The sequence below is a fragment of the Pseudorasbora parva genome, chromosome 3, assembly GCF_024679245.1.
Source record: "Pseudorasbora parva isolate DD20220531a chromosome 3, ASM2467924v1, whole genome shotgun sequence".
NCBI classification, from domain to species: domain Eukaryota; kingdom Metazoa; phylum Chordata; class Actinopteri; order Cypriniformes; family Gobionidae; genus Pseudorasbora; species Pseudorasbora parva.
Window position 1 is genome coordinate 40626898 of NC_090174.1, and position 25443 is coordinate 40652340.

At 36.7% G+C, this 25443-nt stretch overlaps 3 protein-coding genes across 6 annotated transcripts in view; all 3 read left to right on the forward strand.

Moving 5' to 3' along the window:
• Nucleotides 1–4081, forward strand: part of entpd2a.1 (ectonucleoside triphosphate diphosphohydrolase 2a, tandem duplicate 1) — a 23988-nt gene extending 19907 nt beyond the window's left edge. For all 3 annotated transcript variants that reach the window (XM_067438870.1, XM_067438871.1, XM_067438869.1), the window contains 6 exons: nt 287–446; nt 549–776; nt 888–1151; nt 1376–1495; nt 2956–3090; nt 3394–4081. In XM_067438870.1, coding sequence (XP_067294971.1) covers nt 287–446; nt 549–776; nt 888–1151; nt 1376–1495; nt 2956–3090; nt 3394–3597 — 1111 coding nt within the window. In that variant the 3' untranslated portion in view covers nt 3598–4081. The remainder of the gene's footprint in view (nt 1–286; nt 447–548; nt 777–887; nt 1152–1375; nt 1496–2955; nt 3091–3393) is intronic.
• Nucleotides 1–14840, forward strand: part of LOC137071148 (ectonucleoside triphosphate diphosphohydrolase 2-like) — an 18090-nt gene extending 3250 nt beyond the window's left edge. The window contains exons 2-10 of one of the 2 annotated variants that reach the window (XM_067438874.1): nt 6563–6618; nt 7914–8031; nt 9826–9976; nt 10975–11134; nt 11248–11475; nt 11587–11850; nt 13761–13880; nt 14152–14289; nt 14370–14840. In XM_067438874.1, coding sequence (XP_067294975.1) covers nt 6616–6618; nt 7914–8031; nt 9826–9976; nt 10975–11134; nt 11248–11475; nt 11587–11850; nt 13761–13880; nt 14152–14289; nt 14370–14579 — 1392 coding nt within the window. In that variant the 5' untranslated portion in view covers nt 6563–6615 and the 3' untranslated portion in view covers nt 14580–14840. Of the gene's footprint in view, nt 1–6425; nt 6619–7913; nt 8032–9825; nt 9977–10974; nt 11135–11247; nt 11476–11586; nt 11851–13760; nt 13881–14151; nt 14290–14369 lie in introns of those variants that run through there. The other variant, XM_067438872.1, reaches the window with a different exon arrangement.
• Nucleotides 14841–15694: 854 nt separating this feature from the next.
• Nucleotides 15695–25443, forward strand: nelfb (negative elongation factor complex member B). Its single transcript, XM_067438868.1, has 13 exons — nt 15695–15967; nt 17196–17356; nt 17439–17538; nt 17706–17936; nt 20100–20285; nt 20636–20748; nt 20832–20934; nt 22375–22470; nt 22585–22727; nt 22817–22923; nt 23030–23171; nt 23327–23435; nt 24939–25443. The coding sequence occupies exons 1-13, from the start codon at nt 15866–15868 to the stop codon at nt 25101–25103; spliced, it is 1758 nt and encodes a 585-aa protein (XP_067294969.1). The 5' UTR covers nt 15695–15865; the 3' UTR covers nt 25104–25443.

The window sequence follows — 25443 nt, forward strand, 5'->3', positions numbered from 1 at the left end:
CCCTTTATAAAAATGCTGAATTTTGATTCCAATCCAAAGTCTCAGAGCTGTTCATAACACCAGTTTTATATAGACCGTTAACAAGGGTAAATGAGAAACAGCTGAAATTAATCAGTGATTATAGTTTGGGCAAAGGATTCTGGGAAATGCAGTTCATGGTGGAATGACAATGGTCTGGGGAGGAGTGCCCTCTAGTGGATATCCGGATCATTCCAATCGGTTATTGTGACAGATATGAAGGTATAATTGAAAGTGAAATTTTAATATATTTGATCATATCTCAAAGAATTACCAAACCCAAAGAGTCAGACGAGGTTTTGAAGGAAGTGGGAGACAAACTGAAGACCTACCCGTTCAGCTTCAAAGGCGCCACTATCTTAAGTGGACAAGAGGAGGGAGCGTATGGATGGGTCACAGTCAACTACCTGCTTGAGAAATACATCAAGGTATATGGTTAGACATATTGTGTATCTCATAACATCTTAATGTTCTTTAATAAAGACCTGTTACTTGGCTTTACCATACATTTTTCTCTTTAATTTCTCTAGTATGGTTTTGTGGGTCAGTGGCTGTCTCCAGGCAGAGACACAGTTGGTGCACTGGACTTTGGCGGTGCTTCTACTCAGATCACCTTTGTGACTAAACAATCAGTGGAGAACAAGGACAATCTGATGAAACTGCGGCTGTATGGGCAAGACTATCAGATTTACACTCAGAGCTTTCTGTGTTATGGCCGAGACCAGGTCTTACTCAGACTGCTGGCACATCTGATCACGGTGAAGTGCAAACCTTTAGACTAGTTGTGTGAATTACCATCAGACAAGCTGATGTGATAGTATTTTAGAGTATATTATCTGATGTTTTCTCTTTCGTTATGTGTCTTATAGACTCAGGGTTCAGACAGCTCCATAGTCCACCCCTGCTATCCTGCAGGTTACAGTCACTCCATAAAGCTGGGCAGTGTGTTCGACACTCCATGCAATAAAAGACAAAACCCCTTTAAACCTGATGATGACCTGCAAATAAAGGGCACTGGAAACTACAATCAATGCCTGGGAAATGTTACTCATCTCTTTTCTTTTAACAACTGTTCTTATTCCAAATGCTCATTTGATGGAGTCTTCCAGCCCAACATTACAGGCGATTTTATGGTAAGAGATTCTAGAGTGTATAATTTAAACTTAATGCCTTAGGCAACATTAATGTCTTTACTGGTGGGGGATGGCTGTGGTGATGTGTAAGCAGTTATTAAGTGGGACAGCTCAAAGCATTAAAATAAATCATAAATTCATCTTCTGGGCACTTGTGTGTCATTATTGTGATTACGCAATCTCCCTCTCCATCAGCCTTCTTTCTCTTTCTTTTTCTGGCACAGGCATTTTCTGCATTTTTCTACACCCATTCCTTTCTTCAAAACGCTGCAGGCATCACCATCATATCTCCAGCACATTTAGAGGACGCTGCCCGTGTCGTCTGCAACATGAGCTTTCAGGAGGTACCATCTCGTAAGAGTTCATTTTGAGCCCTGCTATTCTGAGATGACTTTCCCCGTATCTCAGCAATCGACCAGTGATTGAGTCTCAGATTAAGAGAACTTACTTTATCCTTGATAATATTATGATAATAATATGTACAGTTGTGTTTAATTAATTATAAGCAATTGAATGAATACTGAATAAATAGATCTGTTTAGCCAAGTTTATTTTTTCCCATGGAAAAATGTTCCATGGGAAAAAATGCTATGCTTTTTCTAATATTTTTTTTAAATTACATTTTCAACTTTCCTTAGTGTGCAATGTTGCGTTTGAAAAGGTCTGCAAAGTTACAAAGCACAAAATCCACTCCAAGGGGAGTTATTCTCTATATCAGTAAGCACCCCCCTAAAATGCCTCAGGGAGTGTACACTCTCGGTATTTCTCATTTAAATAATTCCCACCCAAGGCATATGCAAAAAAAAAAAGATGTGGGCTAGCTGAGTTACATTAGTAGTGTGTTGGTAGGGGATTGTGACATATCCAAAACATGTTTAAAGCTGTTGACCAATCACAACATTGACCAAACAGAGCATTACTGACTGAGGCGCTCTGATTAATCACCCACGCAGTTTCAATTTCTCTTTCAGAAACGTCTTAACTTCGCTGCATTCACCCACGTGATCTCAAATTCTCTTCCAGAAACTTCTTAACGACGCTACCCCACCTCCCCAAATTTGGTTAAATTTGTAAAAATAAAAACAAGGTTAAATTGAAACATAAAATAAAGTGCAAGCAGTTCGGACAGAGTGCATTCAGTAAATGCGTAGCTATAAAGATGTGTTTTGAGTCTGGATTTGAAAGTTGCTTCACATCTGATCTCTTCTGGAAGCCGGTTCCAGCTGTGGCTGGCATAATAGCTATAAGCAGACTCTCCTTGCTTTGCGCGAATTTGATCCTAATGATCTAAGTGTTCTGGTTTATATTCTTTGAGGATATCTACAATGTACTGAGGTCCATTGATAGACCATTGAGTGATTTATATACCAGTAATAATACTTTAAAATTGATCCTATATGTAACTGGAAGCCAGTGTAAAGACCTGAGGACTGGTATGCTGTGGTCACATTGTCTGGTTCCGCTCAGGATCCTGGCAGCAGCATTCTGTATGAGCTGCAGCTGTCTAATGGTATTTTTAAGAAGGCCAGTGAGGAGTCCATTACAATAGTCCACCCTGCTAGTGACGAAAACATGAACAAGTTTCTTGTCATGTCAAGTCTTGTCTGGAAACAAAGCATCTAATTCTTGCAGTATTTTTGAGATGATAGTAAGCTGATTTAGTTACTGAGAAAATTAACATTGAACATTCTAGCATGAACACCTATTCTTGAGGACCCTAAAAAACAAACTTTGTTTTCGAGGGTATACTTTAAAGTACTTGACCTCTTCCACTCACTTTTCTCTCTCACTCTCTTTGTCCTAGATATCAAATAAGGATCCGGATCAGGGAAACCGTCTAAAGGACTATTGCGCAGTCTCTGTCTTTGTGAAGGTGCTCCTGACCAAAGGATATGGTTTTGATAATCTCTCCTTCGCAAACATCTTCTTCCAAAAGGAGGTAACAAGATCTATTTGGCAAAATTGACTCCATTTACTGTCTTAACACACATTCCCCATTTATAGGTGCACAACATTTCTTTTTGACATCCCCAAGCCATCATTTTTAAACCCTTTCCCTTCAAATATGTCATATGGAGAGTAGTATTCACTGCCTAGCCAAAATCAAGTATTACATTTCAATGTATTTTTGATTTAAAAAGTATATTTATCACTTTACAGAAGTAAAGCTTTTTCATGTTCATTTAAGCATTATGGCCCCCTCTAGGTCAAGAAAATGTCAACGTGTTGCTTTTTTTTGCAGGCGGGAGACACATCTGTCGGCTGGTCCCTTGGCTACATGCTAAGCCTAAGCAACCTGATGCCTGCTGAAGATATTTTACTGAGAAAATCACTGAGCTCAGGCGGCTGGAGTTTGGTGATCTTCCTCTTTTCAATCCTTCTTATCATGGCGTTATTTTTTCTGTTGCGAGCCATCCGTAAGAAAGACACTGACAATGTCCTTTAATAACGAACAAGTTATATCGCTCCCTGTGTACTTCATTATCCACTGTCCCTAGCAAGGATGCACAAAGAACTTCTGGTATTAAATTTCAACATTTTAATAACCTATTTCTTATCAAGCACATTTTTATATACAATATAATTTTATAAGAGACATAAAACATTTTGTGTAAAACATGTTATTACTGCTTACTAACTTTGTCTGTTCATAATGTTGAATGTACATTTTTAGGTAAGATTATGTGCTGTGCCTTAACACCATTTAATGAATCAGGAGCTGTTGTTTTAAAACCGGATAGATTTATTTGAGAAATATGATTGTGTGCTGTATAATACAAAGTCGGAGGCTCTGAAAATATTCAAAATGGAAAATCTTGAAGTTGAGAATCAAGAATGAATGATTTGGAAACTGTACTATTGCCTGCTTCTACTCCTGCCGACTTGTAAATGCTTTTGTAATATTAAATAAGCTTATGTGTTTACAAATTTTTCTGTGAGACATTTTGTTGATAACAATAAAATACAGGTAACAAACAGAATGCTCAAAGCTTTTGGCTTTTAGTCTGTCTCTTAGCTTTGAAGCCTGTGCACTCCTAGTCCGACTCTTAAATATTGACAAAATTTACTTTTGGAAAATATTGATGACTCATCTTGTGCAACACTCCCTGCTACTAAGTAGCAAATTGTAACTAAAGACTACTGGCTATTAAAAAAGATGGGTCCTTTGATACGCCCTGCCTAAATTTCCAGTTTCAAAGAACTGAAACACAGGACAAAATCTATTAATCACTTTTATATTTCTTTACTGGAGCAATAGCCTTGATGTCATCTTCCCCTCTCTCTCCTCATTGTTTTCTGTATCATCTACGCTGTCCTATCTAATCAAAGAATAAAAGACCACAGATATAACTTTAAAAGAAAACAGAAAATGATTTGTATGCCTGCACACTTTTTGGAATATAATCAAGTTCTTTAATGTGCCTCTCCACTTGTAAATCATTATACATGGTATTTTAGTTTAGGTAGTAGAGAAGGAGATCCACAAGGAAATATAAATAAAATGGAATAAATCTCTATCTTAAAAGCCAATGTCTTTTTTCATACGATTTACCCCATTGGCCCAATGATTGAATCTTACAAGATGTCCTGTGTATAAAAAAAGAAGAAAAAAAAGAATATGCTGAATTTATATGTATAGTAGTTTTCAAAATGTATATTGTTTATATGAGTCCTGATTATAATGATAGACAAAACATGTTTGCTCTAGCGCCACCTAGTGTTTGTTTGTATGCTTGACTAGAACATTTGTGTTTGTGTATTGTTTGATGTCAGTTTGTCTCTGACATCCAGACACTTTTAGGTCACATAATTTGTGACATTTCTCTTGCTGTCACTTACAAGTGTGTGAGTGAATAAATATATATGTGTATGAAATGTGAAAATGTTAGGAATTCCATGGTTTTCTGGATCAGGACATAAAAATAATCTAGTGCTTGGCAGGTTTTAAAATCTGTAAAATAAAACCTCAACAACAAGGACAGCAACCCTTGACATATTACACTTTATTTTTTATTAAATAAGTCAAGATGAAAATGGGTTTCATGGGTGACACAGTTAGGACACCCTATCGTTCAATTGCCTTTAGATTCACTTTTAGATGCAATAAGCTGAAGTTATCATTTTCTGAATGATTTATCAGATATCATTCAGGATGAATTTTGGTCAATATGTTGGTAATAATGTTATGCATGTACATACACATGCAGTACTGGTCAAAAGTTTGGAAACATTAAGGTTTTTTTTTAAGTTTTTTAAAGTAGTCTCTTAAATTTATTTAATCAAAAATACAGTAAAAAATCAAACAAAAAAACAAACAGAAAACAGTAATACTGTGAAATATTTTTACAATTTAAATTAATGTTGTTATATATTTTATTCCTGTCAATAAATGGTGAATTGTCAGCATCCATTACTTCAGTCTTCAGTGTCACATGATCTTATATCAATTGTAAAAATGCTGTTTTCTGTGAGGGTTGTGTTTAAGGGTTTGGGTAGTTGTTGGTACACTACAGGAGAGAAAGTCAGTGTCCGGAATCCACAGGATGAACAACATTCAACAGGAGTAACTGTTGATGCACGAGGTGTCCATGTCCATGTGCAGTTGAGATTTCAATGTCACGGTACTAAACTGGATTGTATAAAATAAAATAAAATAAAATAAAAAAGGTTTAATGTTCATGGTTGGGCTTCTAACCTTTGCTTACTCATCCCAGTGCTAAACAGTTTTGTGCCCGCAGCAGAAACTTGCGCTATGGACACTGAGAAACATGTATTGCTCTTTAATGAGTCCAACCTCATCCTCTTTATTCCCATATCCTGGACTATTGCACAGGTTGATGGTTTGGGCTGCAATATCATAATATTACCTAGGCCCAGTTTTTGTTCTAGATGGGTGTGTCACAGCCACGGACTACCAAGTGTACCCAATGGTTTGTAACCTGAAGGTGGTGCTATGTATCATGATAATAATGCTCCAATACACAGCAAAACTGCTGGCGGGGTGGTTTGACTTTGATGAAAATGAAAGTGAAGTTGAACATCTCCAATGGCCTGCATTATTGAATCTCACTGGGGTGTTTTGGAGGAATGAGTCAGGAACCGTTTTACAGCACAGATTACAGGCTATCTATATATTTTTTTTTAAATCAGTATTGCCACAAAACAAGTGCACACTTCACGCAGTCAGACTTTCAATCAATGTCTGTTCTTGATATAGTTTGCATGCCCAAACAGGTCTGACGGGTCGGTTTACTTTAGTGTTAACGTGTCAAACATCAAAAGTTTCTGTGCCAACCTGGCTATAGTCTGACTAGTCGGTCAGCAAATGTCACTGTGTTTTTGTTTGAAATAGATTATAATGCAGTTGCAAATATGCGCCGCGTTTGTAATTCTAGTTATTTCATTTATAGGCATCCTTCTCCTCGTCATCAACCCTGAAGACGTCAAAGAATCAGCTCAGCTCATGGTAATGATATTTTTTTGCTGTTCATTTGTAAAATAGGCTGTAAATCCGACAAAGACTGACACAAGACTGTCCAGCAAAATAATGTTTGAGCTGATTAGATTTGATTCTAGGAAGAATTTTTTTTATATCTGTCAATGGGAATCTTCTGGCACGCAGCCACTGAAGCTTTAGTTCAACCAAAAATGAAAAATGTGTCATTAATTACTGACGAGAATAGTTTTGTGAGCAAAAAAACCTAAATCACGACTTACATAGTTACTGGCTGATTTCAAAACAACGTTTTAAACTGGTGTGAATCGAGTGTGCAATGTCGTGGAATGTATACGCCACAACTCATTTTGGCGTGTCTATGGCACGCTGTTTTTCGCGTGCATATGATACGCATTTTATGGCGTATTATACATACGAACCCCCCACCCCACCACCCTAAACCTACCCAAGCGCGTGTCATATATACGCCATAAAGTGCGTCTCATATGCACGCGAAAAACAGCGTATCATATGCACGCCAAAATTAGTTTTGGCGTATACATTCCACGACATTGCACACTCGTACTATTTATACACATTTATGTGTGATCGGGTTGCAGTTGCGCACAAAAACTGTTATCTTCTTCATAAAATTATTTGGGCGTTGGGCGTTGGGCGTTGTAGCCGTCTTCAGTGCCTTTTATGGGCCTTGAGAGAGGAAATAACATTGGTGTCATGGAGCCATCAGATTTGAAAAATATCTTTATTTGTGTTCAGAAGATGAACGGTCTTATGGGTGTCAAACGACATTAGGGTAAGTAATTATTGACAGATTTTTCATTTTGGGGTGAACTAACCCTTTAATGACTGTCTGGCTGGCTTCTTTTGAATTATGATTTATGTTGCTCCTGAGTCCTGCTACAAACAGATCAGAAACATTAAATCAATTTTTACAAATAAAGCTCTTATTAAAAAAAAAAGTAAAAGCAGTTTTGAAAGAACAGTTGAATTAAAGACAATAATTAAAATATTGTGAGTGCCATATCATTTATTTGTGAATTGTAAAAAATGTTTTGCCTTAGCTTCAATCCAATTTTAAGACAGGATAGCTGCAGACCGTAAATGGCATGCCAAAAGGTTTGGGTGTGTCAACTAGGCTACATAATGCTTCAACAGAAACAAACCTCTAATATGTGAGGTCGGATGGAATAAAACACATTAAAACACTTATGCATTTATAAAGACCCTTTTGGCACGCTTATTACTCCGACCTGCAGATACCCACAGCTGGCAGTTTTAGCTTCTGTTCTCCCTCCCCCCCGCAGTATGGAATAGTCCTGGATGCTGGATCTACTCATACTTCCATGTACATCTACAAATGGCCAGCAGACAAGAAGAATGGTACCGGCATAGTCAGTCAACACAACGAGTGTCATGTAAAGGGTGAGTAGACAGTATAAAGTGTGGAGGAAAAAGAAGGAAAAGTATATATTTTCGCAACATGGTTGTATATAGGAAGAGCACAAAGAGAATAGTTCATGTGATCCAAAAATACACCAAATACTTACAAGAGAATATCAGGTAACACATCCACGTCACCAAAATGAGACCAGACAAAGAACTGAACAAAACTGGGAGTATAAATAGAGTACAGATGGTAAATGAGATGGTTAATTGAATGACAGGTAAACAGAATCATTAATCAAGGGAACAAACTGGCACAGAGGGGCTGCATCCGAAATATTAAAGGGTTAGTTCACCCAAAAATAAAATTGATGTCATTAATGACTCACCCTAATGCCGTTCCACACCCGTAAGACCTCGTTTCATCTTCGGAACACAATTTAAGATATTTTATATTTAGTCCGAGAGCATATCAAAGTGTATGCACACTATACTGTCCATGTGCAGAAAGGGAATAATAAACATCATTAAAGTAGTCCATATGTGACATCAGTTAGTTAATTAGAATCTCTTGAAGCATTGAAAATACATTTTGGTCCAAAAATCACAAAAACTACGAGTTTATTCAGCATTGTTTTCAATCCTCAAATAAAGATTCAAATGGTCACAAATCAGTGAATCGATCAATGATTCGGATCGACCATGTCACGTGATTTCAGCAGTTTGACAGGCGATCCGAATCATGAATCAATCAGCTGATTCACAACTGTTTGAATCTTATTTGAGGATTGACCACAAACGCGGAAGAGAATACAATGCTGAATAAAGTTGTAGTTTTTGTTAGAAAATACATTTTTGGACCAAAATGTATTTTCGACGCTTCACGAGATTCTAACTAACTAACTGATGTCACATATGGACTACTTTTATGATGTTTTTATTCCCTTTCTGGACATGGAGAGTAAAGTGTGCATACACTTAGATATGCTCTCGGACTAAATATAAAATATCTTAAACTGTGTTCCGAAGATGAACAGAGGTCTTACGGGCGTGGAACGACATTAGAGTGAGTCATTAATGACATCGATTACATTTTTGGGTGAACTAACCCTTTAAGCAGCTGACTTATAGGCAATGACTCCTCAGGCAGCGTTTACGCACAAAGATACCTCACGAAACTGATTTCGGACAGACTTCTGAGGAAACATAATAACAGTTGAATGATCAACAGCAAAATAGAGCAAGCTTTGGTGATATGATATAAAAAACAAATATTTAATAACTTCAGTAATCATTTCTTGCTAGAAATGACCAAACGTTGGTCAAAAAAGTACATTACTCACAAACTGGTGTGTAACTAAGTTAGCAACTTTGTTGGTTGCAATGCAATCTCCCATTGCCAGCCAACTAAGTTGCTAACAGGTTAGCAACTAGGTTTTGGGAAACGCACCCCTGACCAGCAACCACAATATTTAGACACCACCTTTCTTCTTCTAGCTCAACTGTCACTCAATGGACTTTGCTGTACTAGAAGTTGAATTGGCTGTTGCATTTTATCTCGTTGTTATGCTTCTGTTTTGCTTGTTTGGACATCACTTCAGGTCAAAACATCTACATAAATGTATATAAGACAACAGATAAATACTATAAATACTTGCATTAAGATATACCGGTTTGCATTAAGTCCTTGCCCCATTTTCACTCTCTTCCTATTTTCCCGTCACATTTCCACTATCCTGTCTATAAAAGCGACAAGAGCCCCCAGAATAAAATGATTTTGTTCGATTTAATTAGTTTCCTTTTGATCCCCCTTCCCCTCTCTCTCCTGCCCAGGAGGCGGGATCTCCAGTTATGCAGGTGTCAAAGGAGGAGCAGCTCGTAGCCTTGAGGAATGCATGGAAAAAGCTGTGCAGGAGATCCCACAGTCAAGACACAAACTCACTCCAGTGTATCTCGGGGCCACAGCAGGCATGAGACTACTGAAGTGAGTCAGAAAGTTGTTCAAATGATGAATATAGTCTTATGAGTTAATCATTGTAGCTTTTCTTAAAGGGTTAGTTTAATCAAAAATGAAATTGATGTCATTAATGACTCACCCTAATGCCGTTCCACACCCGTAAGACCTCCGTTTATCTTCGGAACACAGTTTAAGAGATTTTATATTTAGTCTGAGAGAGTAACCAAGTGTATGCACACTATACTGTCCATGTCCAGAAAGGGAATAATAAACATCATCAAAGTAGTCCATATGTGACATCAGTTAGTTAGTCAGAATCTCTTGAAGCATCGAAAATACATTTTGCTTCCAAAAATAACAAAAACTACCACTTTATTCAGCATTGTCTTCTCTTTGTTGTTTGTGTTCAATTCTCAAATAAAGATTCAAATGGTTATCAAACTGTGAATCGATACATGATTCGGAACGCCAATGTCACGTGATTTCAGCAGTTTGACACGCGATCCGAATCATGAATCAATCAGCTGATTCATGACCGTTTGAATCTTTATTTGAGAACTGAACACAAACAAGGAAGAGAAGAAAATGCTGAATAAAGTCGTAGTTTTTGTTATTTTTGGACCAAAATGTATTTCCGATGCTTCAAGAGATTCTTATTAACTAAATGATGTCACATATGGACGACTTTGATGATTTTTTTATACCATTTCTGGAGATGGACAGTATAGTGTGCATACTTTTGGATACGCTCTCTGACTAAATAATAAAATATCTTAAACTGTGTTCCGAAGATGAATGGAGGTCTTACGGGTGTGGAACGACATTAGGATGAGTCATTAATGACATCAATTTCATTTTTGGGTGAACTAACCCTTTAATGTCCACTTTGCATTTTTTTCAAAAACAACAAAGCAGTACTGTTTCACATCATACGTTCATACTCTGGATTAAAAAAAAGTGCTAAATAGAGTGGAATGTTCCTTAATGGATCACAGATAACTAACCTACTTTTTCATATCACAAAGTATGACCAAACCCAAAGAGTCAGACGAAGTTTTGAAGGAAGTGGGAGACAAACTGAGGACGTACCCGTTCAGCTTCAAAGGCGCCACTATCTTAAGTGGACAAGAGGAGGGAGCGTATGGATGGGTCACAGTCAACTACCTGCTTGAGAAATACATCAAGGTATGGACTGAAGATTTGTTCTATTTGATATATCAGAAACTGATTAATAAAAAAAAATCCACTGTATAATTTTATGTCATGAACATTCTCTTTCTAATCCTTAATTTCTCTAGTATGGTTTTGTGGGTCAGTGGCTGTCTCCAGGCAGAGACACAGTTGGTGCACTGGACTTAGGTGGAGCTTCTACTCAGATCACCTTTGTGACTAAACAAACAGTGGAGAACAAGGACAATCTGATGAAACTGCGGCTGTATGGGCAAGACTATCAGATTTACACTCAGAGCTTTCTGTGTTATGGCCGAGACCAGGTCTTACTCAGACTGCTGGCACATCTGATCACGGTGAAGTGCAAACCTTTAGACTAGTTGTGTGAATTACCATCAGACAAGCTGATGTGATAGTATTTTAGAGTATATTATCTGATGTTTTCTCTTTCGTTATGTGTCTTATAGACTCAGGGTTCAGACAGCTCCATAGTCCACCCCTGCTATCCTGCAGGTTACAGTCACTCCATAAAGCTGGGCAGTGTGTTCGACACTCCATGCAATAAAAGACAAAACCCCTTTAAACCTGATGATGACCTGCAAATAAAGGGCACCGGAAACTACAATCAATGCCTGGGAAATGTTACTCATCTCTTTTCTTTTAACAACTGTTCTTATTCCAAATGCTCATTTGATGGAGTCTTCCAGCCCAACATTACAGGCGATTTTATGGTAAGAGATTCTATTGTGCTTATTATGAAACATTTAGAATATTTATGTATTCACTTACATTATATTGTTTTAAATAAGTTCTACTGACTTGATCAAAAAAAAAAGAAGACCAAATGATGGTTAATGGTTTTTGCTCTTGCATTCTTTCTCTTATATGCGGACGTAACATACTGTATTTTCTATAAGACTCATTCTTCAGTGACATTGCAACACCGCTGAATCTATATTTTGACAAAAGCCAATGCGACCACCATAGTAGTCTGATTACAGATTATTGAATAGCCTATTAAATAGTTTATTTTTAGTGAGTCAAAAACATACAGCACAATCAGTGTGGTATGACTCTTATGAATGAGTTGGGTTCTTTTTTCAGCAAAAACATACAGTGCAATCAATGTAGTGTAATTTGCTAAAGAATTACTCTCTAATGAATCAATTCTTTTTAGTGATTAAAAAACATACAGTGTAATCAATGTGGTCCAACTACCGAATTAATTACTTGTATGAGTCGGTTCTTTTTAGTAAATCAGAAACATGCAACAAATGCAAACTGATTCTCGAGCAAATGAGTCAGTTCTTTTAAGTAAATGTATGACTGCATCCAAAATTGCATACTTCTCTATTCTATATAGTAGGAGGAAAACAGTTTATGACAAAAGTAGCACACTATATTGCCAAAAGGTTTGGGATGCCAGCCTATAATAGCTTCGGCTCTTCTAGGAAAGGTTTCCACAAGGTTTAAGGGAGTGTGTTTATGGGAATTGTTGACTATTCTTTAGAAGCGTATTTGTGAGGTCAGGCGCTGATGTTAGACAAAATAGCCTGGCTTGGAGTCTCCGCTCTAATTAATCCCAAAGGTGTCCGATCAGATTGAGGTCAGGACTCTGTGCAGGACAGTCAAGTTCCTCCACATCAAACAGACTTATCCATGGCTTTATCGACGTTGCTTTGCGAACTGGTGCGCAGTCTTGTTGGAACAGGAAGGGATCATCCCCAAACTGTTCCCACAAAGTTGGGAGCATGAAATTTTCCAAAATGTCTTGGTGTGCTGAAGCTTTAAGAGTTCCTTTCACTGGAACTAAGGGGCCAAGCCCAACCCCTGAAAAACAACACCACACAACCCCCAACCCCACCACCACCACCAAACTTTATATTTGGCACACTGCAGTGAGGCAAGTACTGTTCTCCTGGCAACCGCCAAACCCAGATTCGTCCATCAGATTGTCAGACAGAAAAGCATGAGTTTTGTAGCGACCCATTCTTTCACAAATGTTTGTAGAAGCAGTCTGCATCACTAGGTGCTTGATTGTACACATGAAAGGGATTGGAACATCTAAATTCAATGATTTAGAGGGGTGTCCCGATACTTTTGGTAATATAGTGCTTGAGTGAATTCACAGCAGGCCTACTCATAATAGAGTAGGCAAAAAGTACCCAGATGTCCTACTTCTTCCAGGGAGATTCTGAAGAGTGTACACTTTACTATCCCATGGGGCCTCAGGAGTGGACTTGTGAATGGCAGTGAAGCGATGTAACTGATGCTGTAGGTCACATGATAATGACAACATGGCGAATGAAGTAGTATATCCAGATTACATTCAAACTACACATATTCATTCTATATTGAACATATTTTTTAGTGGTCGTGAAGTAATTACTTGTTCAAAATAAGTACCTACTCAAGAGAGAATGTGATTTTGGACGCAGCCAAAAACAGAGCACAACCCATGTACCATGACTCCTTAACAAATGTTTCTCTAAATCAGTTATTTTTAGTGACTCAAAAACATACAGTGCAATGTGTCCGACTATTGAAGGAATGACCCTTATGAGCTGGTAATTTTTTCGTGAATCAAACACTTTAAAGTGTTAAATGTTTCACGATTCCCATCTCTCCTTATTTGGCACAGGCATTTTCTGCATTTTTCTACACTCATTTGTTCCTCCAAAATGCTGCAGGCATCACCATCTCCTCCCCAGCACATTTAGAGGACGCTGCCCGTTTTGTCTGCAACATGAGCTTTCAGGAGGTACCATTCCATAGAGTTCATTAGATGACTTTAAGATGAGTTTCTTGTCAATGTTTGACCAGGAAACCTAAGAACAACCTCATGGATCAAGACAACTTGCATTCTCACTCTATAAAAAAGCATATTTAGAATGTTCAATCTGCATTGTTTGATTGAATCATTAACAACTGATGCAATATTACTAAAGCTACTAATTTTAATTAAACTTAAATGTGATTACATTTAAAATATTCCCTCAGGCAATATCTCTTTCTAACTCCCTCCTTGTCAGATGCAAAAGAAGTTTCCTGATGAGGGGAATATGCATTTGAGGGATTACTGTGCAGATTCCATTCTTCTGCGGGTGCTCCTGATCGATGGATATGGCTTCAGCGATCTGTCCTTCCCACACATCTCCTTTCAGGGAAAAGTAAGCACCCAGGAAGACAACACTATATGCAGTTTAGTTATCCTCTCAAGCCAATGTTTACATGTTACTTTGGTTTGCAGGCTGAAGACAACTCGGTCGGCTGGTCCCTTGGCTACATGCTAAGTTTAAGCAACATGCTGCCTGCTGAAAATGTGTTACTGAGAAAAGCACTGCGCACAGATGCCTGGCGTGCTGTCACTTTCTTCTTTTCAGCACTTCTTATCGCGTCTACATTGTTCCTGCTGCGATCCTATTATAGGAATTCTACTAAATTATGTTGTTACCCTTGATCATTATGCACTAAAGAGTTTTTATTCATAAGCAATAAGGCTTCTCACTATGCAAGTTCAAACTTTTGTATTGCTTTTTTGAAAAAAAAAAAAGAAAGTTGGATTGTTCATGTTTTGTAATGCACTTTGCAGTCAGATTAATGTGGAATTCATGAAAATGTATGTGAAGTTTTGAATTATGACATTAATTAAATATGTCCAACACCGTTAAAGTGCCCTCCCCGACCCCCAGTTGTGACGTGTGTGTATGTGAATAAAACGGCTTCTTGACTAAAATTAAAATGTAGTGCTGGATTTTTTGTCTATCTGCAATTGATTGGATAGTGGTTTAGGTAGTGGTCTGCTATCACTGATCTCATGTGAGTGTTATTCAAGAATTGTGAAAACAGACAACGTGAGTGACAGGTTGTCCTGCCCTTGTACCAATGAACACGTAATCAGATAAAGGAATATCTTTGCAGGAGAGAAGGAATGTTCTTTTGATGAAAGATTAGGCCTATGGGAGCACATTAATTAAAAAAGGATCATTAATTAGGCTATAATAATTATATTATTGATCAGCTTAGCAAGTAGTTAGGGTTTATCAGATTCACTGTATGCAACGAACATAAAAAAGTTATGACCAATCAAACTTGATGACTAACTTGTAAGACTAGTCTAAGCAGTTAATGCAAATGGTTGCTGCTCTTTAAACTGCTTTGCTGAACTTATTAATAACTTTGGGAAGTGTGGAAATGTGAAAAAAATTGTTATAGTCATGCACTGTTCTGAAACATCTTAGTTTCTGATCCTCAATCAGCTGAACAGAGGAACATGTGGGCCAAAAATTATGAATTATTTTATGAAACCTGTTGATATACCAATCCAAACAAAAGTCTGAAAAATACGTCGCCTAAACAAAAGTTTGCAGTGCAAGACATCTTTTTCCAAACTGACACAGCCCTGCTTGTGAAAGTAATGCTTATGAATTTGTATTTATTTAATATTTTGTTTTATCCAAGAATCAGAAGTTTTAAATTATCATTAGGCACACATAGCGCATTTATTTTTCGATAAAATGCTATCAATTTCACAGGTTATGCCCAGCTAGGAACCTTTCTGACGCGGAACCTTTTACGATGTATCAGAAACAAGAGTCTGTTGACGAGGTTGCACAGTTAGGAAGTGTGCGACTACAGATAACAACGAACAATGCGAATCTAAGCAAAATTAGTCTTATTTCTGCAGCCAATGCATTTCAACATTTTTTTATATAGTGGATAGTTAAAATAGAAGAGCGTCTCAAAATGTTCGCAGGGTTACCTGAGCTGGGAATATCTAATGGAGAAGATCTGAAAGAAACTCTCACTAACTGTACAGAACCTCTGAAAGCCATCGACCAGTTTCAGGTCAGGTTATGTCTCTAAAATATTCACAGTCTTCAAATGTATTGTGTCAGACATAAAGCACTTCTCTCGCATGCAGCAGTCCTCTTCATTGATGATAATGGGAGGGATCTAGTTTCCGGCGTCGCTTTCAGCGTGACTTGTAATATGACAGCCTTTAACAAGCGTCTTTAACAGTTATCCATTTAAGCTGACTAACTAATATCTATTAAATTAATAGTAATACTTTTAATTACTGCTAAGTAATCCAATATAGAATAATTAGTTACCACTACCTTGTGAATACCCTTGTGAAAAGAAGGGTGCCTGACGTTAATTTAATTAAATGCGCACTTGTTAGTGTCCTTCAAACCTTTTTTTAAAAAAGTATTCGCAGATAAAATATCATTAATGAAATAAAATGTCACTTAAGTGTACCTAAAAAGAGCACACTTTCCTAATCATTTCTTAAGTACACATTTAAAAAGTGTGCTGCCACTTTGTAAAATTATAATGTAAAATTAAACGTTTTACTTTAAAGTACATTGTTTTACTGTGCAATTTTAGTCCTGTTAGAAGTACTACTAAAGAAGTACTAAAGCACATGTAAAGTACTTGATTTAACTGTAGTCTGTTATTTGATATGACATTAAGTTATAATATATATTTTACATTTACGAACTTCATCAAATTAGTTCACCATAAATGCCTGTCAGTGCATTTGGCTGTACACTTTAACAATATTTCAAAGCCAATGAAGTTAAGGATGGGGTAAAAAAATATATCAGAAAAACATCTTCAGTTTGCACTTAAGTATATTATTTTAGGTAAATCAGTTTTTTCCATAATAAGTACTTTTTTTAATTTAAAAGTTTAAAGTATGTTAAAGTGTTGTGCATTGGTATAACATTTTATTATTATTTTTTGAGACGGTTAACAATGAAATATTTATTTGTTGCTGTTGGGATAGTGACTAGCAGCAAAAGAATAAGTACCAGCATTTACGTAATATATCAGAATTGAATACATACTTGTCATTACTGAAAACAAGTAGTAGTATTTCATTAAAGGGTCATGAAACCAAATTTTCTTAGATTTTAGTTTTGAATTTAGGAGAATAGTGACTTTGAATATAGTGACTGATACTACTCACTACTTGGTTTCTTACTAGTAATACACAATAAGTATTAGTAACACTTATCTATAAAATAGATATTAGTTAATTTTATTATAATTGTATTGTCATTTACAGGCGGAAAATGGCATATTGTTGCCAACCCTACAGTCTGCATTGCCTTTCCTGGATCTTCACGGGACTCCGCGGCTAGAGTTTCATCAGTCAGTGTTTGATGAGCTTCGAGAAAAGCTAATGGAGCGCGTTGCCACAATTGCAGAGGGCAAGGAGGAGGACAGGTGAATGAAAAGTTTGATTTTAAACCATTCCTTTATGATGTGGATCATAAGTCATACTAATGCATCCCCTATATTCACACAGATACGTAAAGCTGGAAGAACTTCTTGAAAAAAGCTTCCCATTGGTGAAGATGCCGTCCATACAACCCGTTGTTATGCAAGTGCTGAAACATCTGCCAAAGGTATACATGTGTTTTGTGCATTACTCTCTGGTACTCAAGTGACAGATACATTTCAAGATCTCTTAGTATATAGTCTTTTGCAGATCATTTCAGCCTTAGGTGTGCATTTGTGAAGTTTATAATTTAAAACAATATTGAAACAAATTTCTGTTTGGATGCTCATGCAGGTGCCTGAGAAGAAGCTGAAGCAGGTGATGGCTGATAAAGAGCTGTACAAAGTCTGTGCAGTGGAGGTGAAGCGGCAGATTTGGCAGGACAATCAGGCTCTTTTCGGGGACGAGGTGTCTCCTCTTTTGAAACAGTATATTGTGGAGAAGGAGGCGGCTCTTTTTAGCAGCGACCTCTCCATCCTTCACAACTTTTTCAGTCCTTCCCCCAAAACACGGCGCCAGGGTGAGGTATGTGCCAGGTGTTTTTTTCTCTCTCTTAAGCTATTTAAAATTTTAGAATTTATTAGGACCATTTGGATAATGAATCTTATTTAATTTGAAAATTGTGTTAATATTACTTTTTCTGAAATTCTAAAGCATTTTTAAACCATTAAAAAAATCTTATTTTTTGACAATTCATGTATTCCATAAAAATAGAAATAAACCATTTTAAGGTTCATTTTGAATTTTAATATAAGTTATAAAATAGTGTTGCTTTAATATCCTTTTAATATGTAATGTTGTAATAATATCATCATAATGTTTCTTTAAAGGTGCCCTAGAATGAAAAATTTAATTAACCTTGCCATAGGGAAATAATAAGAGTTCAGTACATGGACATCACAAACTGTGAGTCTCAAACACTATTGCCTCCTACTTCTTATGTAAATCTCATACATGAAAAACACAGCAGAAAAATAAGTGATTCTGAACATAACGGCAACTGTGACGCAATCGCTGGGGATCATTTATATGTACGCCCCCAACACATTTGCATATGTCCGAACATGTGCATTGTCAGGCGGAACTGACGGAGCCGAATCATCGGGACTGCAGTGTGGGGTGCGCGTGCGCGTGACCAGAGGCGAGAGAGCAAATGCACGGCCAAAAACACTGCTCTCAGGTGCAGGTCCGTGAACACGTCTGTCACGTCTGCCGCACTCCACTTTATTCCTATGGGTGACATCAAACGACTTTAACGCGGCCGCATAGCATTCCGGAAGGCAGCGCTGCATTTGAACCAATTTGAACGCTGAAATGACGGGAAGCTTCACAACATCGCTTCAGCCGTGTCGCAAAAGTGGATCTCCACCGTTCACTGCTGTCACAGGACTTCACAAAATCAACAGTTACCAAAGAAGTGTGTTTTTGACGGAGCGGTCCCAACGATAAAGGTTCGGTCCTGCTTTGGAAGCAGTCGGTGAGTAAAACTGCTTCAAATGTCTTATGTTGTTGGCTATCGTCGCGTAAGTAAACATCAGTAAACAACACGATCGTGTATAACGTTAGTTAACTTATCAATGGAGCATGCAATCTATGGTGTGTATTTAAACACATTTGTTTAGCTGACCAATATAGGTGTCAGTTTGTTTATTGTAAAACCACCCAAACATAAACCTAGCGTTCTCACAAAGCGTGCTTCGTCATTCAAATGCGCTAACGGTCACTCCATTGTTGTTCTATGTATAAAACGTTACACTAGTCTGACGTGCAAAACCCTTTTGCTTGCTACTGCTAATGTTTACTCTCATACAATAGTCCATAAACCGAATCATATCCTCATAAACTGCGAGTAAACGCACACAAATGTTGACAGGCCACTAAATACAGTACATACCACAGAGACGGACGTCCTGCTGTTTATTTCAGCCTCCGGATCTGATTCTGGATCATATCTGTATTAGTTGAATCTGATTGATAGCCATTTATTAGGGTAACGTTTTCTTCTCCACGCTTGAGGATGTCAGCTTTCAGAAGCTCTCGTGCTGTAGCTTTGCGCTCGTCATTCTTTAGCTCCGCCCACACGATAAGCCTCCAGAGGCTCGTTTTTTTTCTGGAAAGACTCGGTACAGCCTATATTTCTTTTATAAATATAATAAAACTAAAGACTTTTCAGAGATATGAAGGATTCAGTACTACTCTATAGGTACTCAAGATTGACATGAGATTGACTGAAACTGAGTGTTTCACCCCCCTTTAATGAAAACAGAGCATTACATCCTAGGGACTATTTATAGGGTTGTAAATAGACCTATAAAACTGTATCTGGATTATTTTTGCCCTTAAATAAACCACATACCCTCTATGTAGATATCAGAGAACAATTTAACATATTGTTACAACTCATTGTAGGGCACCTTTAACATTAATCTTGTGTTCTGCTAATTCTAACATATATTGGTGGTAATGTAATGTCAATGTTGTTGTAAGATGCTTCAATAATATTTTATTTATTCTTTATTTTCTTATATTTTTCATAAAATTGTTGATTAATTTTAATCTGATTATTTGTTAAAATAATTTTTTTGTTGTTGCAAACTTTGAATTTGGTGATTAGGTTTGAACAACACACAACACTGTCTTCTTGTTACATCTTTATATCAACAATGAAACACTGTAATTTTTGGTTAGGTGGTGCTAAAGCTGACTCAGATGATTGGGAAGAACGTGAAGCTCTACGATATGGTGCTACAGTTCCTGCGGACGCTGTTCCTGCGCACACGGAATGTGCACTACTGCACCCTACGTGCTGAGCTGCTTATGTCCCTTCATGACCTCGACATCAGTGAGATCTGTTCAGTCGACCCCTGTCACAAGGTATGGAACTACTTTCCCATCTGTACTAGACAACACACCTTTTCAACTGCAACGTCATGATTATTGAGCACCATTTGTAGGGTCCTTCCATTTCACAAGGTTCTACAAAATGACCTAAATAACTTACAAAAAAAAATAATTTTCAGGAAATGAACACTTTCTGGAAGTCAGACCTTTTAGTGGTTACATCTTTAGATTGTTTATGATTAAAATATGTATAATTATAAACAATCAAAAACTTGGAACTATTGCAATTTGTGATCATGTACCATAATGGTGACCACTGTCACATGGTCTGCACCCCAAAACACACACTATATTTATGTTTTCTCTTACTTATCCTTTTGTAGTTTTCATGGTGTTTGGATGCCTGCATCAGGGAAAAGTTTGTGGATGCTAAACGGGCTCGTGAGTTACAAGGCTTCCTGGATGGTGTAAAGAAAGGGCAGGAACAAGTGTTAGGGTATGAGATTCATGTATCCATTCAGACACAGCGTACAATTAAACCCATGAAAATGTAACACGCTCTGTCTCTGTTTCTCACAGTGATCTGTCGATGATCCTCTGTGACCCATTTGCCTGTAACACACTAGTGTTGAGCACCGTGAGGAACATTCAGGAGCTATTGAGCCAGGACGCCCTTCCCAGAGTAAGACCATTTATTTAAACTGATTTATTTAAACACTCTCCTCCCATACATTTTGTGTCTGAAATGGAAACTTCTACAAATGCAAATGCAGCAAGTTTACTGCAAACGATAACCATTCATGCCATTTCATCGCTAATAGTGTAGTACAGTGTTGTCTTTATTAAAGGTAGGGTATGCAATGATTTTATAAACACTTTTGTTATACTCTGGTTGAAATTTCTTCACATACTGATAGAAATCAATAAAAGTTGTCTAAATAGTACTTTTTTTAAAACATATATCTTCTGTGGAAGTCTCAGGACCAAAACATGTTGATCCAATCTTTGCGTTCAGTCTAAATAGTAACTAATAACGAAGAACTTCAAACACTTAAACAAATAACTTGAAAAATATGTTGCCCTGGCAGCTTACTAAAATAAGTTGAAGTTGTTAAAAATGAAATACAATTTTATTTTTGTAAAATATTTACAATTTTTTAATTGAATATATTTTAAAGTGCAATTTATTTCTGTGATTCAAAGCTGAATTTTCAGAATCATTACAAAAGCTTTCTATTTCAGATAGATACTATTCTTTTGAACTGTCTATTCATCAAATAATCCTAAAACTATTTGTTTTACACAACTGCTTTCAGCATTGATAATAATTATAAATGTTTCTTGAGCAGCAAATCATCATATTAGAATGATTTCTGAAGGATCATGTGACACTGAAGGAGTAATGATGCTCAAAATTCAGCTTTGCATTACAGGAATAAATTACATTTTAAAATATATTCAAATAGAAAACAAGTGCTTTACATTTTAATCATATTTCACAATATTATTAATTTTTTTGTATTTTTAATAACATAAATGCAGCCTGAGCAGAAGACACTAAAAATCTTGCCGTTATATATATATATATATATATATATATATATATATATATATATATATATATATGTATATATATATATATATATATATATATATATATATATATATATATATATATATATATATATATATATATATAAACATATACATATACATATTCATACACACACATCTCAATGTAGTCCGATCAAAAGTTTGAGAACGGCAAGATTTTTAGTGTCTTCTGCTCAGGCTGCCTTTATGTTATTAAAAATACAAAAAAATTAATAATATTGTGAAATATGATTAAAATGTAAAGCACTTGTTTTCTATTTGAATATATTTTAAAATGTAGTCTTCATGTGACACTCCAGTCTTCAGTGTCACATTATCCTTCAGAAATCATTCTAATATGATGATTTGCTGCTCAAGAAACATTTATAATTATTATCAATGCTGAAAGCAGTTGTGTAAAACAAATAGTTTTAGGTGAGTATTTAGGTGAATAGTGACTAAATAGTTATATATATATATATATAAAATGTATGTATAACATAACTAAACAATCTGTGTTCATGTACAGGACAGCCCTGAACTTCTCCTCCTACTGCGGATGCTTTCTCTTGGCCAAGGTGCCTGGGACATGATTGACAGCCAGGTTTTTAAAGAGCCACGAATGGTAAGATCGGTTCTCTGTGTTCTTCAGTTAACACCAGTCTAATGTTTGTCGGTTTGTAACGTTTCAACAAATGGGTGTGTGTGTTTACACAAGTCTGGTCTTGTTCACCATCAGGATTTGGAGGTGGTAACACGCTTTCTACCTGCCATGATGTCAATAGTGGTGGATGACTACACATTCACTGTAGAGCAGAAACTACCAAGTGAGGAGAAGACCTCTCTCACGTACCCCACCACCCTGCCTGAAACCTTCTCCAGGTATCTGCTCCATCTCATGCCTCTCCTCAACCCAGCCTATTTAGCAAGTGCTTATTTTTTTCTAAAATGTATGGTCTTTTTTTGTCTAGGTATATACAGGAGAACAGGGTGGCATGTGAGATCGGTCTTTATTATGCACTTCATATCGCTAAGCTGAGGAATAAAAATGCTTTACAGCGGCTTCTGCCTGGACTGGGTAAGACTCCTGCCAGATAGATTGGTAAAAATGGATTCTCAAGGCAAAGCTGCACAGAGACCGATCACTGTGTGTGTGTGTGTCTGTGTGGTGTGTGTTTTTGCAGTGGATACCTATAACGACATGGCGTTTGGAGACATCTTCCTCCATCTTCTCACTGGTCATCTGACTCTGCTCTCTGATGAATTTGGGTCAGAGGAGTTCTGTACTGCCGTCTTTGACAACTTCCTCCTCACATCTTTCTCTAGGTCTGTATTATCTTTTTTAATTGCATTATATACTGAAAATTCTTCAGTGTTTGAAAGAAAAATATTCATTACTAAAACAAAACAAAACAAGGTTAAAACTGTGGCTCAGTTCACTTCAGTTCTAGTATATTCAAGCTTATCGCTCTCATTTGCAGTAAGGAGAACGTTCACAGACACAGTCTTCGCTTGCTGAACCATCTCCATCAGAAGGTGCTGGTGTCCTACATGGAAACATTAATGAAGACACTTGAACCACCAAAACAGGTATTTTAATGGAAACAGTGAATGTGAGTTTGCTAATGTTTAAATAGCTAATGGGCTATAGGTTAACATTCCCCAATAGTCTGCTGCTCTAGATGGATTTAGTCACATCAGGGTGACTTAATCCGTGACTAAATCCATTTAGTAAGGGTGACTAAATCATGCAGTAATTTAAATGATTAAAAATGATCAAAAAAAATATTTTTCTTTCTTTGGCACAACTTGCCATAATGAATCATTCAAAAGACTAGGGACATGCATAAAGGGTTAGTTCAACCAAAAATGAAAAGTCTGCCATTAATTACTTACCCTCATGTCATTCTAAACCCATATGACCTTTGTTCATCTTCGGAACACAAATTACGATATTTTTGTTGAAATCCAAGGCTCAGAAAGGCCTTCATTGACACCAATGTCATTTCAACATTGAGCATTAGCATTGTTGTTACAAAGCCCATCTCACTACAGCGGTTCTACAATAATTTTATGAAGCGACGAGAATAGTTTTTGTGTGCAAAAAACCCAGAAATAATGATGTAGTGATGGCTGATTTCAAAACAACGCTGCGTAAAGCTTTGAACCGCTATGAATCGGCGTATCGAATAAGCGGTTCAGATCACCAAAGTCACGTGATTTCAGCAGTTTGACACGCGATCCAAAACATGAATTGATACGCTGATTCAATAAGCTCCGAAGCTCCAGGAAGCAGTGTTTTGAAATCAGCCCATCACTATATAAGATGTTAATAAATTATAATTTTTTTGCGCACAAAAAATATTCTCGTCGCTTCATAAAAAGATTGTAGTGATTGGCTTTGTAACGACATCTTTAGTGCCTTTTATTGGTCTTGAGAGGAAATGACATCGGTGTCAATAAAAGCCTTTCTGAGCCATCGATTTCAACAAAAATATCTTCATTTGTATTCCAAAGATGAACGGAGGTCTTAGGGGTGTGGAACGGCATGAGGGTGATGAAATAATGACAGAATGTTTTTTTGTTGTTGATAAACTTACCCTTTAAGACACTAAATGAGGCCTAGTTGTTTTAATGTTGATTTCAAAGGTCACTAGGTGGCACACTTCTGTTTACAGTATGATTTTTTTTATTATTATTTATATACTATTATAGTATTTATTAATATCTTGTTAATTAGTTTTTTATATTTTCAGTTTTCATTTAGTTTTAATTTTAGTTCTAAAATAGTTTTAATGTTTAGTAATTTGTTTGTGCAAGCCATTTTTATTTATTTATTTATTTATTTAAATACTTTTATTTAGATTTAGTATAAATATATATAGTTTTTTAAAGGTATGTTTTTCATCTTATATTTATATTTAATTTTATTTCAGCTTTATTTCAATTATGGAATTTTTTTTTAATAGTAGTCATAGTTAACAATAACAACACTTGTTCTCAATGATAAAAGCACTCTCTGTTCCTCTGTGTACTCTGATTCTCTTGTGCAGAAACCTTATAGTAACTGAATCTTATTTCATGTTATTACAGAGCAGTGAATCAGTGAAAGAACTTTACACCCTGTTGAAGGAGAAGCTAGAGGCTTCTAAGAAAAGCCCCCCTGAACCAGAAGAAGCCCCCTCTCTGGATCTCGGCCTTCACCCTGTTACTGTACCTCCAACCCCTTCCACTCCTACTCCTACCACCCCTGTCTAACAGAGACTGGATGTTCCAGCCACTAAAAGGCAGCAACAGCAGAAATGGAGGTAGATGACACATCTAATGGCAAAAAGACTGACCTAAACATGTGTAAAATGGAACTGTGCTGGCTAGTATAGGACTTAGTTTAGTTGTTTTTCCTTGCTTTTCCTTTTTATAAGGATCATTTTAAAGCTTTTTCCAATTTGTAATTTGTGGGTAAAGATATTTCAATTTCTATGCTTCTTTTAAGAAAATGTAGTCTTGTCTTAATGTACAGCGTCTCATGTTTGAGTATCATTTGCTTTGGAGTCAGTGTGACACGCCCTTGTGTAAATAAAAAAATTGGTTTGACAAA

Coding starts and splice junctions, on each gene's coding strand:
- nelfb (XM_067438868.1), top strand. CDS start 15,866: ATGTTCGCAGGGTTACCTGAGCTGGGAATATCTAATGGAGAAGATCTG. Junction 20,749..20,831: donor GGGCAGGAACAAGTGTTAGG/GTATGAGATTCA, acceptor TGTTTCTCACAG/TGATCTGTCGATGATCCTCT. Junction 23,436..24,938: donor CACTTGAACCACCAAAACAG/GTATTTTAATGG, acceptor ATGTTATTACAG/AGCAGTGAATCAGTGAAAGA.